Below are 12,567 nucleotides of genomic sequence, written 5' to 3' on the forward strand. Positions count from 1 at the left end.
TGGGGTGTACATACACCTGACTTGTCGGCTGTACACACACCGGATTTGTGGGGTGTACCCGCAGGCTTCCCTGACACCCCTTCAAAAAGGGAGTCCGTTTCCACTCTATCCAAGCTCTTCCTTTGATAAGTATCTCTCTCATCTTCCCCGTTCTCTCTATCACGATCTGGCGCATGACAAGAAGAAGTGTCCGACAAAGGATGAAGGCGAGCTGAAAGTGGCGAGTCAGTGCCACGAGAGATCTGCTGAGAGCCGCACGGAGAAAAGAGCTCTCTTGATTTAGAAGGACTGCTGCGGAACAACGTGTCTTTCGATTTGTTTCCTCTATGTCGTGTACTAGACTTTTCACTCCGTGAAGACTTCATAGAAGAACGAAAGAGATACACCAAAGAAAAACCCGACGGCGCAGGTACCTCCAGGGGGACACATTAAGTATACAGAAGAGAAGACAGACTATACACTATTCATCAGAACACAAGGATGTGAGGAAAAAGTTCCGAGAGAAACCAAGAATCGAAGAGACAGATTCAAGAAAAGGATCCTCACTCTAGCGTCACTCCGTAAGGAGAAAATAGATGCATGCACACAGAAGAAGGACGTCGCAGAGAGAAAGACAAGAAAACAGTCAAACGAATTCTAGGCAGTTTCTCTCCTCTCACACACTCTCCGCGTTGAGACAAAAAAGATCTCTCCAGTGACGGAGGGCATCGAGAGCCGCTAATCTCGAAGGACGCTACCTTGAAGTACAGGCAGAGAAGTCGAGAAAGAAAAATAAAGACAGAAAAAGAAAAAGGAGAAGGAATAAGAGAGAAGGAAAGAAAGAAGATCAAGAAGATGAACGAAACAACATGAGCACACTTTCAAGCTCTCCCATCTTCTTCAGTCCCCTTTAAACTGTATAAGTCAATAAGAAAACGATACGAGAAAGCGATAAGACCAGCCTGCTGTATAGACCGAGCCTTCTAGAACTCACGTAAGAAGACCTTGCAAATATGAGAAACAAAATCTATCGAAGAAGAAGAAGAGGAAAGCCACCACGAAACTTCTGTAGAACGATGGTGTCCCGGCTCTCTCTTGCTTCATGATGACAGAGAGGTATCGTTGAGGGATCGTCTTTTCTAAACATTCTTTTGAAGAAACAACGTACGGGAAGAAAGGAGAGAGAAAAAGAAGGAAAGAAAAAGACAACTTTCGAGAGGGATTCTCACCCCCCCCATCTATCCCTGGACTCCTGCGGCTCTCCCGCCCCCCTCTCAGAAAAGAGTCCTTTTCTGGTGGTTAAAGAGATAATGAGATAGCGAGCTTCTTTCTCCCTCTTCTTCGTTACCTTTTCCTTTATACTTTTCAAAGTGTTCCTCAAACTGCTAAATACTAGAAACAAGATCTTCTTGGAACGTCTTTCTCTCCCCGCTCCTACACTGCATGCGATTCTTCTTGTTTCATCCCGAAGACTAGAAGAGCCAAAAAGATTCCTCGCCCTCTCTTTCTCCCTCCGTTACTCCTCAATGATCTCTCCCGCCTCTTCCTCATCCCATGGTGGATCGAGCTCATGTATGTCTGTGTGTGCTAAAGAAAGTGCTCCTTGGGGTGTCCTTTACTCGTTTTTGAACCTTTTCTTCATCCTTGGAGAGAGGCAGCAGGTCTCTCTCACCTCTCTCTTTTGCACGGGGAAGACGAGCGAGGAAGTCGATCTCTCGCCTCTGTCGATGCTTTTACGGTGTGTCGCGCGAGGTACTCTCTTTGTTGGGATGGTCTCGAGCAGCCGTCGCCTGCTTCTCCAAATGTTTCAGTAGAGACTTGCATTTTCTTTTCTTTCAACACCTCTTTTTCGTTTCATGAAAAAGGAAGGAAGGGAAAACAGATCACTAAAAAGCGATCCAGATCGATAAGGAAGATCGACCCTTGCTGTTCTCTCTTCCCCACCTAGAGTATTCATCTATCTCTTTTTGCCGAGGAGTTCATAAGATAAAAATGGTGTTAATGATCTACAGTAGTCGTTGATCTATTGAATTCACCCTCTTTCACACGCGGTGACCTTGCGCCTCTCTCGGACAGAGCGCGACGGACAGAAGGACCGCCGCTTCTGTGCTGTCACTTCCCGCGAGCATGTTCCTCTTCTTTTTAGGGATGTTGTCTTCTTTTTCGCAATCTATATGAATCTACAATTCAATCTTCTTCTTATTTTCATGAAGAGTACATAGATTACCCACCTGTTTCTCCCAAGATCATCTGACGGCTTGGCACGCAGCAGTCTCTCCTCTCGGAGCTAGACCGTGTACCTCCAGCCTATCATTGTCCTTCACTATGAAACATAAGAAGTAGGAAAGTGAGAGAAACTTCTTTCTCATTCTTTTGTCCTTTTTTCCTCGTGGTCTTCTTGCAACCTAAACAACGTGGTCACAGCCATCCCTCACTCATCCACCATTCGTTCCTTGATCTCCGCGAAAGCTATACTTGTCTATCTACCATCTTTCTTATGCCAATTTCGCTGTCTTTTCTCTTCGTGTTTCTTCTCTCAATTTCTTTCCAACATTTTTCTTGTGTATCTTCTTTCGGCTTTTCGATGGCCTCGCCTCTTAACCATATTCTACACAGAAGCAGAGAGAACCTGGCGATCAAGAGAAAGACAGAGATAGAGAGGTGTAAGAAGAAGGAAGGAAGAGAGCAAGAAAAGAATTACAATGAAATCTTGCGTCTTTTTGTTTTGCTTTCCTTACGAAGATCTTCACAAATGAAGTTGGCGTGGGTAGTGAGGCTTCACTTCCGGTGCCTAAATGAACGGATGAATGAATTCGGGCCGCTGGTCTCCTCAGTCAGCTGCCCTCCTTTCCTCTTAACACGTACAAGAAGAGATAGATAGATAGATAGATTGATACATATAGATAAATAGATAGATACAGATCTCTTTTTTCCTCCCATTCTTTCTCTTTCTTTCAGGGTCTTCCCCACCTGTTTAGGACTCCTTCTTCTCTACATCCTGTAAGACCTCCAAGCCGCAAGTCCAGAAGTTCCTCAGAGACCGCCGCAAAGAACTCCAAAACAATCCTATCTCGATAAACCTATCTTACCATTCATTCCAACTTAAGTCTCATCATCTTCTTCTTCTTCTTTTCGCCTTCTGGTGTTCTTCTCCCTTCTCCTTCTCTAGTCATACCTTTGTCTCAGATCATCCCTCTCTATCTATATCTCTCTACTACGTCTTTTAGGAGATAAGACACTACCATAAGGTGACGTAGTTATGTATCTATGTATAGGTCCACCTGTAAGTTTCTCTCGGAGTGCATCTTCATCTTTTGAAGTCTTCTCTATAGTTCACGCCTACACAAGAAGGGGAAGGCGAGACAGAGAGGAAGAAGAAGAGAAGGCCAAGCTCCTCCATACTTTGCTGTGAGAGAGGGTCTGCGTTCGGTTTGCTTTCTTCTTCTCTACTCTACTTGGAGATTTGACTTGCGGGAGGTGGTCTAGGAATCCAAAAGAGAGAGGAATGAAAAGAAAAAGAACGGTCATGACACATGTCTCTCTATAGATGAAGAAGATAGAACTTGAAAAGAAAGAGAGAAAGATAGAAAGGACAATTGCGGACAACTGAGGAGTAAGGTATGCAAAAGACGACTAGGAAAGAGATTCATTCATACCTTGAAGTGTTTCTACGCATCTCACATACTTCATCTAGGAAGCGACAGCTATCTATCTATCTATCTTTAATCTATCTATCTATCTATCTATCTATCTTTAATCTATCTATCTATCTATCTTTAATCTATCTATCTATCTACCTACTTCTATCTATTTATTTCTATCTTTCCTCGTTGATCCTCTGGATCCGAGAGAAGAACCACGAAGAATGCTTTTCTGTCTCTTTCTTTCTTTCTTTCTTTCTTTCTTTCTCTCTTTCTCTTTTCTTCTACCTAATTGAAGGAAAGGATTGTCTAAAGATGTCGTGTATAAGTGATCGAAAGAAGAAACCCTTTCAGAATGATGAGAGTAAAGACTGAGCTCCAAGAATCTTCTTCTTCTACTACTTCTTCTTCTTCTTTTGTTTCTCCTTCTCCTATCGCTCCTCTACTAACACCTCTCTGTTGTAGCTCTGAGATAGATTCTGGCGAATCAGCTAGTGATGGAAATGACTCCATGACCTCTTCTTCTTCTTCGTTACAGAAGGGCTTTATCGAGGGACCCGTTCAGCGTAGGTGTTGTTCTCCGAGCTATGATACTGAGGAGAGGAAGGAGAAAGAAGATGCTACTTCCTCGTCCTCCTCCTCTTCCTCCTCCCTTTTCTTCCCCACATCTTCATCGTCAGATTCTCAGAATTATGTCCACTCGAAGACGCAGCAGGCTGTATGTACACCTGAATCGTCGTTCCTAACGTCTTCAACAGCAACAACAACGTGCACTACTACTAGCTCAACGTTCCTATCTACTTCAGGCTCACCGACATCCCCATCACCTTCTCCATGCTCTCTTTCTCTTCCTTCTTCAGAAAAGAGAAAGAAGATGGCCGCGGGGTATCACGATGCCCCGGAGATCAGAAATGAACTTCTTCCTCCCCTGGTGGCATTCGAGAGAAATGAAACAGAAGAAGGACAAGAAGAACGAGCTCTCACTTTATCAAATGTTATGGAAGAGGCTAGAAGAAACATGACGAATCTCCACTATCTCCATGGGAAAGAGAGAGGAACTCCTCCTCCTCCTGCTACTACTACTACTGCTCCTACTCCCACTGCTGCTCGTAGTTCTTTTCATAACTCCTCTTTAATCATAAATCATGATGATGATGCCTTGGAGTCAGTAAGACTTCCATCGCAAAAGAATGATAAGGCTGAGGTGTCTTCCCTTCAATCCCTCCCTTTCCAACAGCGTCAACCCACTACAAATCCTTCCTGTAATCCTCATAAGGCGAGGCATCAGCAGCATAGAACGACTACGACCTATCCTAGCCATTCCCACAAGACTACTCATACGCAGAAGCCTCATAGTGGTTGTGGTAGTCTGACGGAGTTAAACACAAGCAAGAGTAGTGAGAAGATGAAGAATAAAAAGCAGAAGAAACAAGATGAGAACGAAGATGAGAAACGATATGAACCAAAGGCTTTCCCAGTCGATAGAGCCGTAGGAAACAAGCAGAGTGGAGATTCTCCTCCTTATCACCTTCACGATCAAAATCGTAAGGGCAAGGAAGGCATGGAGAATTCTGCGGATGAATATCTCGCTACGACTACGACTACTGGAGGGAGTTGTACTGGATCTGAGAATAAGAATGAGAAAGGGATACATGAAGACACCGGTGACGATCCCCATAATCAAAAGGAAAACAACATTACACAGACAGATGAAACGAGCGATGATAGTCTCAATACAACAGGGAAGAAATCTAGGATGATAGGAGATGAGACACTCCCTAATTCACCTCTTATGAGATCTCCAGAAGACGTCAGTCTTGCAACTATATCCACAGCGTTACAGATCAATCCTTCAGCTGTATATACGGCCTGGACGGATTTACAAGTGGCAGCTTTATGTGAATTCTTAGCTCAGCAACCTATTCCATCTGACCTATCTCGGGGAGATCATAAAAAGAATAGCAGTTGTACTAGTAGTAAGGCCTGGGGGTCTTCTGACCGTGAACGCTTCTCTCCACAGCAGAAGAAAGACAGAAGAGGAGAAGGAGGAGAAGAAGAGGAAGAAAGAAAGGACGTTTCTCATAAGAAGAAGAAGAATCAGATAGATCAAGAAGAAAACGAAGAAGCAAGGGAGAGAGAAGTCCAACTTGAAGATGAGGAAAGACACCGAGAGAAGATGGATGCAAGAAAGATACTTGCTCGAGAACAAGAAAGAAAGGAAGAAGAAAAAAGAGAAAAAGAGAGGACAACTACAAAAGGAAGAAGGACAGAAGATGATAGAGATGAAGAGAAAGAAGATAAGAACGATAGTGGCGATCATGGGGAGGATAGAGGCACTTTGCACTTAGGCTGGAGAAGCACAAAGACGGAGAAAGAAGAAGAAGAAGATCAGGAAGACGGGGATGAAGAGAACGGCGATGAAAAGAAGAGAAGAAAGAAAACGTCAAGAGGAAGAAGGAGAAGAAGAAGTCATAGCAGTACAGCAAGGGATACTCATGAGAACCCAAGTGGTCGAAGTAAGAAGGCCAATACCACCACTACTTTGATGAAGAATCCTGCTACTAAAGGCAATTCATTTAATTCGATAGAAGAGAGAGAAGATGAGTGGAGAGAAGAAGAAGAAGACTGTGAAATAGTCGCTAAGAATCAGGAAGAAGAAGAAGAAGAAAGAAGAAGAGGGGGAGATCATGCTGCTATAAAGAATGAATGGATTGATAGCTCTACTGACCATGACGATACACACACGGAAGAGAAAGATAGACAGCGTCACCGACTCAGAGAAGAGCGATTCCAAAAGAAAGGTCGAAAAAGAAGAAAGAAACTAGCGGAGGAAGATGAAGAAAAAGAGAGAGAAGAGGGAGAACAGCAAGAAGAAGAAAGAGAAGAAGATGAAGAAAGAAATTCTCTTCGGTCACGATCTGACCATCTACCCGAAGTCGTAGCCTCTCATACAGACACTACTAGGCAAGATAGAGAGAACTTTACTGGACTAGCAGATCCTTCTTCTTCTTCTCTTCCATCTCCACGTGCTTTACATTCTTCTTCTGAGACAGGAGAGACGTCTAACCGAGAAAGACTTCCGAAGAAGAATGATAGAGAGACCCAGCCTTCTCCGAATCAGAAGGGAGATAGTTGCTGCAAAGCTCTTTTCTGTAGTGCTTCTTCCTCTCTACCATCTGACTCGATTCTTACCTCTCTGCAACTCCCTCAGGAAAGAGATAAGAACGCCGCAAGAGAAAGAGAAGAAGAAGAGGACGGCATGTGTATCTTGATTGATGTAGATACTCCCCAAGAGGAGGTCAATGATACGAGCCTCATGAAGATCTCGAGAGGGAGAAAAAGAAAGGAAGATCACCCTGAGAAGAGGTCCGATCTTTCTTCTTTACCTATGGATGGAAGGGAGAAAGAAGAAACCCATCATACGGCTCACGCATCCCATATGAAGATCAACAGAGAGAACAGCTATGAGAAAGAAATGGGCTCCTCTAACCACCTCTTCCCCAGAGATATCTCGAAGAGACAGCCCATGATCGAAGCAGTGAAAGATCCTAGTAGTAGTAATAGTAGCGATCGTAATAGTAGTAGGAGAAGTCTGACTCTATTGAGGGGAACAAGCCATGCCAAGGCGACTTCTCATTGTGAAGATTTCCATAAGACTTTGCAGCAGCATCTTCATTCCCAACACAAGGCTCAAGGAGAAGAGAAGTGCCAAGATGGGAGAAGCACTTTAGATCGTATGAGGAAGTCTCATCGAAGGACTTCTTTCTCCTCGTCTTGTTCATTAGCCAGGGCTAAGAAGTCACAAGAGAATAGTTTGTCTTGCATCTCTAGAGGCGACCAAAGTGAGAAGAAGACCAAGAAGAAGAACACGGACAAGAAGAGAAGAAAAGAAGAAGAGAATGAAGCAACGTTCTGGATACGTGTACATACACCAGAAGAGAGAGGATGTTGTATGATGCAACACGATCAACTCCAGAAGCATCTGATTGAGAGAGGCCGCCGTTCAAATGACCTTCTCCTTGTCTCAAGATCCTCTTCACAAGATCTTCAGCGCAGCAGTCCAAGCCCCCCTGTGTTACTTCACTTCAATTCCATCGCCTTCTCGAACTCTGACAACGAAGCAGATGGAGGTGGTGTCTATGAGAATCCAACGAAGAAGAAGAAGACAAAGATCTCGCCTTCTCAGCATCTTCCTACATTGCAAGAAGAACTCGACGGAAACGGAACGGACTCTGATCTCTCTCACACGGACCACCAGGAGAGCAACGATGTAAGAAGGAAAGAACAAGATGAAGAAGATCAGAAAGAGAAAGAGATAGAGGGAGAAGAGATAGCGATAATTGGGAAAGAAGAAGGAAGTCGGGAAGGTCAGATACGTGGGTCACCATTGAATGGAGAGGGAAGTTCAAAAATACCTGCCTCAAGTAGCACAACAACAAGATCTATTGAAGAGAAAGAAGAAGAAGAGGAGAGAAAGGCATCATCCTCTTCCTCATTGTCATTCTCATTTTCGTCACACCCTTATCAAGATGGAAATAAACATGTTTCTTCTTCTTCTTCTACTTCTACCTCTTCTTCTTCTTTTTCAAAGGAGGCCTCAGAGACACATACACCGCCACCCTCCACCGCAACCGCAGCACCGGCAGCTCTTCAACTCACCTCTATGGAAGCCCACTCTCCTTCTCCTTCTCCTTCTCCTTCTTCTTCTTCGTCTTTCTCTTTCTCTTCTTCTTCTTCTTCTTCGGAAAATCGTCACTCCTCTCATCCTCTTGGGCACGAGATCGTGAATGAAAGCGGAATCTTTCCTTTCATTAAAGCAGAGAGGGGACACCAAGAGCTCTTCTCTCCTACTGCCACTCCCCCTTCTTCTATCACGACCACTTCTTCTTCTTCCCTTTCTGATCTGCATAAGAATCTAACTGTTGAAAGGAGAGAGAGACCCTCTGAGGGTGTCTCCTATATCACCCATCCTTTAGGAGAGAAGCCTCACGAAGAAAGAGACCGAAGAATTGACGAGAAGAAGAGAGGAAGACGAAGAAGAGGAAGACCAACTGCAGAGGGTATTGGTACCTCTTCAACTGGAGAGAAGAACGCAGGGGGAGAAGGGGGGATTGAGAAAGGCAGGAAGACGCAAGAGAAGCTCATGGAGAAGAAAGATAAAAAGCTTGTCATAAAAGAGAAGGAGAAGGACGATGAAGACAAGGAAGAGGAAGAGAATGAAGATGACATCCTTATTGTTCTTCTCCCTAGTGCCAATGAACCTTCGCATACACCCCCTCCATCTCTTCTGGGCATGAATGATCAAAGAAGAAAAATTGAACATCCCGCAATCTCTCAGAGTGAGGGACCTCCGAGAGAGGAAGAGCTAGAGGGGAATACAAGGGATATCAACGTTAAACAGATCAGCGGAGAAGGAGAAGAAGAAGAAGACGAAGGAATGAAGGCAAAGCCAGTAGGGGGAGACGATAGACCGACTATGAGACCTAGCGATAATACTCTTAAAAAGAATTCCAAACCGAAAGAATGCAGTTCTCTTCTTCTTCTTTCCTCTTCTTCTTCTTCATCTAGTATCTCTCATGCATGTGGATCGATCGATTCTTCTTCACCCCGACCAGCAGCACTTATGCAGGATGAGAATCAGACCTCGTCGTCTTCTCCTGTTAGATCTCATGAAGAAGCTTCAACAGTGTCTTCTTTCTCAAGGAAAGAGAAAGAAGGTCATTTTCCACTTCACCCTTCAGACCATTCACATCATCCTGTTCCTCTTCTCTCTTCTTCTTCTTCTTCCTTCTCCTCCTCTTCTTCTTCTTCCTCAGTCATATCATCTTCTTCTTCTGTGGCTACATCCAGTCCTTTTCAAACTAAAGAGACACCTGAGAGTTCTACTCCCCTGCCTCCCTCTCCCTTTCCGCCTTCTTTGGCGGGGGGCCCTTATAACTCCATACAAGAGGAGAGGAGTGCGAACGTCCTTAAAGAATGTGTTTCTTCTTCTTCTTCTTCTTCCTCAGTGACAAATTCAACTCATCGCCCTGTAGCCCGGCAAGACACCGCAGCCGTAGCAGGAGAAGGAGGAGAGGTGACCTTCTCTTCTTCTTCTTCTGTTTCTTTATCTTCTAAGGTCTCTTCAGTTCAAGCAGCTCAAGAGAAGAATGATGAGAAGGAGAGCAGCAGGGGGACCAATACCTCACCTAGCCAATTGAAGATAGATAAGAGAAGAGCTACGACCTTCCTAAGAAAGAGCGAGAGTGACGGAACGCGAGGAACTGGCTCGAATCATGGAGAGCATGCAACTGAAGACGAAGAAGAAGAAGAGAGAAGATTAGATCACGAGAAAGGAGATAGAAAGAACCTCGAGCCAAACAAGAGAAGTTTTCCTCTGAGAGGGGGAAGAACTCGCCGAAAGAGAGATGGTCGAAGAAGAAAGAGAGTTAATTATGATATACAACGGCCGGTAAGAAGTAGCCTTCGATTTCGGAAGGTCAGGAGCGACCCTCGTGAGAACGAAGAAGAAGAAGACGACGAAGATGAAGTAGTGATCATAGAAGAAGAAGAAGGCAGAAGAAGAAGAAGAATAGGAGAAGGAGAAACAAGGAAGGATATAGATATAGAGACAGACAAAGTCCGAAAAGATGGGAGAAACACAAGAGTTGTCCAAGTGCGAGGAAAGAGAGGAAGAAGACGAGGAAGACGGGGAAGTGTAGAATCTATAGAGGAGAAAGAAAAGGGTAGAAAGGAAGAAGATAAAGATGAAGATAATGGAGATGGCATCGGTCTTGAGAAAGAAGAAGAAGAAGAGTCAAAGGACAAGGAAGGAGAGGAAGAAGCTAAGATGAATGAAAGACATACGCAAGATGAAACGAGAAGGGGAATCGTGAGGATTATACCCTCCAACGAAATGACAGATCATTTAGATCAGACAAGAGAAGAGAAAGATCTTCGGCTAAGAGAAGAAGAGTTGAAAAAGAATCCCGGGGAGAAGGCCTCGATTGAAGAAGAGCAGACTTCCTCGTTCTCCTCTTCATCTCGAATCGAGGAGAAGAATATAGATAGGAAGAAAGGAAGAGGAAAAGAAGAAGAAGAAGAGGAGGAGGAGCCTATCACTCAGGAGACTGTCGATACAGAGAAGGGTTATACATCGAGTAAGCATCGACACATGCCAAGTGAAGGCATAGAGATGGATAGCCACAAGAAGAGTCTTCATAATGAAAGAGAGGAAGAAGAGAACAAGACGAAAAAGAACAGGCAGAAGATAAAGGGGAGAATCGTCGCTCTCCTTGTTAATGAAGAAGAGGGAAAACCTCCACTGGGTGATGTCCCTTCTGAAGAAAAAGAAGAGACACGGAAGGAGACTGCAATGGAGACGAAGAAGATGATGCATGATCTTGCTATGAGACAGACAAGAAGTAAAGAAACAAATACAGAGGAGAGGAACACAGAGAAGTCTAAGAGATGGTCTGCGCAGCCGAGAGAGTCTTTCGAAAGAATAAGAAGAAGGATAGAAGAAGAAGTAGAAGACGAAGATGAGAGAAAGGAGAAGAAGTTGGAAGAGATGGGGAGTCTTTTCAGTGAGCTACGGAGAGAGGAAGAAGAGAACAAGACATCTCTGCTATCAGAGAATCCTATTCATACACAGCCAAATGTCAGTAGAGAAGACGAAGACGACGAAGGTGGAGAAAAGATCGGCCCTTCACACACAGGAGAAAGAGGAGGAGATCCGGACGAAGCCGAACATTGTGAACGTGACGGTGTATATACAGAAGAAGAAGAAGAAATGAAGAAGAGCGATATGGAAGGAAGGGAGATGAGAGCTCTTTTAGATGATCTGTACGAAATAAAGAGAGTGATCGAAGGCCATCTGAGAGACCAGGAGCTAGCATCCCTAGAGACAACAGAAGAAGAAGAGCAAAGAAGAAGAAGAAGAACAAGAATGGAGAAAGGAGGAGAAGACGAAGAAAAGTCAAGAAGAGAAGAAGAAGAAGAGAATGAAGGGCAAACAACTGTATGGGAGGGAGAATCACGGAAGGAAAAGAAGAGAGGCAAAGAACCCGAAGCTCCCACTCTTCTTCTCTTAGAAAGATCTGTTTCACAATGCCTTCGGGACATAACTCTCGGTCATATAGTAGAAGAGAGAGAAAAAGAAAGAGAAGAAGAGAGAGAATCTCTTTCTTTAAGAGAGGATGGAGAAGGAAAGCTTTCTAGGGGTGAGGACAAAGGAAGAAAGACGAAAGAGAAAGAGACTAAACAAGATGAGAGAAACCGAAGACATGAAGAAGAAGAAGAGGCGAAGAAGCGTGTTACTTGTGAAGAGTCTTCAGCAGGGTCTATGAGAGAAAGATCTGCAGGAGATCCTGGAGGGCCAGCGAACGGTCTCGATGTAGAGGGAGAGAGAGAAAGAAAAGAAAGAGAAGAGCAAGAGAGTGTCGGTGTAGATGAGAGACAGAAAGAGAAAGAAGGAAATACAAAACAACAAGAAGAGAGAAAGGACCGACAAACAGAAGAAAAGGAAAGAGAAGAAGAAGATAGAGATAAAGTCTCTATTCATCCTCGCGCCATATCCAGAGAGAACGAATCTTCTTCTTCTTCTTCACAAGCAAGTAGGGAGGAGAAAGCGGAGCTCCAGGCATTACGTGATATAGAGAAGTCTCTCTCCTATGCAGTTGCCATGGTAGATGCACCTCCCCACACGACAGTTGAGACAAGGGATCAAGATCTTTCATCTTCTCTTGTTGAAGAAGAAGAAGAAAAGAAGAAGAAGAAAGAAGGAGAGAAGAGGTCATGCAGAGTTCGAGATGTCTTTGTGTCGATCTCTTCTGGTATCGCTTCTCTTCATGGACTCTCAGGGGATCAGAAGCACCGGGAACGCCATCAGTCCAACCTCCTCCCTCGCTCTCATCCTTCTTGTTCTCCTTCCTCTTCTTCTCTTCCCTCTTCCTCTTCTTCGTCTTCT

The 12,567-nt window shown here is 44.3% G+C and overlaps 2 protein-coding genes across 2 annotated transcripts; one reads left to right on the top strand and one right to left on the bottom strand.

Annotated features, from left to right (window-relative positions):
* Nucleotides 1-23: 23 nt before the first annotated feature.
* CSUI_008063 (uncharacterized protein) lies at nucleotides 24-1,491 on the bottom strand (the record flags this gene model as incomplete). Its single annotated transcript, XM_068068202.1, has 1 exon — nucleotides 24-1,491. A coding segment is annotated over exon 1 (342 nt), but the record flags the coding sequence as incomplete, so codon positions are not given.
* A 4,939-nt stretch (nucleotides 1,492-6,430) lies between these two features.
* Nucleotides 6,431-6,867, top strand: CSUI_008064 (uncharacterized protein; the record flags this gene model as incomplete). The annotated part of the gene is made up of 1 exon (XM_068068203.1): nucleotides 6,431-6,867. A coding segment is annotated over one exon (435 nt), but the record flags the coding sequence as incomplete, so codon positions are not given.
* Nucleotides 6,868-12,567: the final 5,700 nt, after the last annotated feature.

Source organism: Cystoisospora suis, assembly GCF_002600585.1.
Source record: "Cystoisospora suis strain Wien I chromosome Unknown contig_4407, whole genome shotgun sequence".
Classification (NCBI taxonomy): domain Eukaryota; phylum Apicomplexa; class Conoidasida; order Eucoccidiorida; family Sarcocystidae; genus Cystoisospora; species Cystoisospora suis.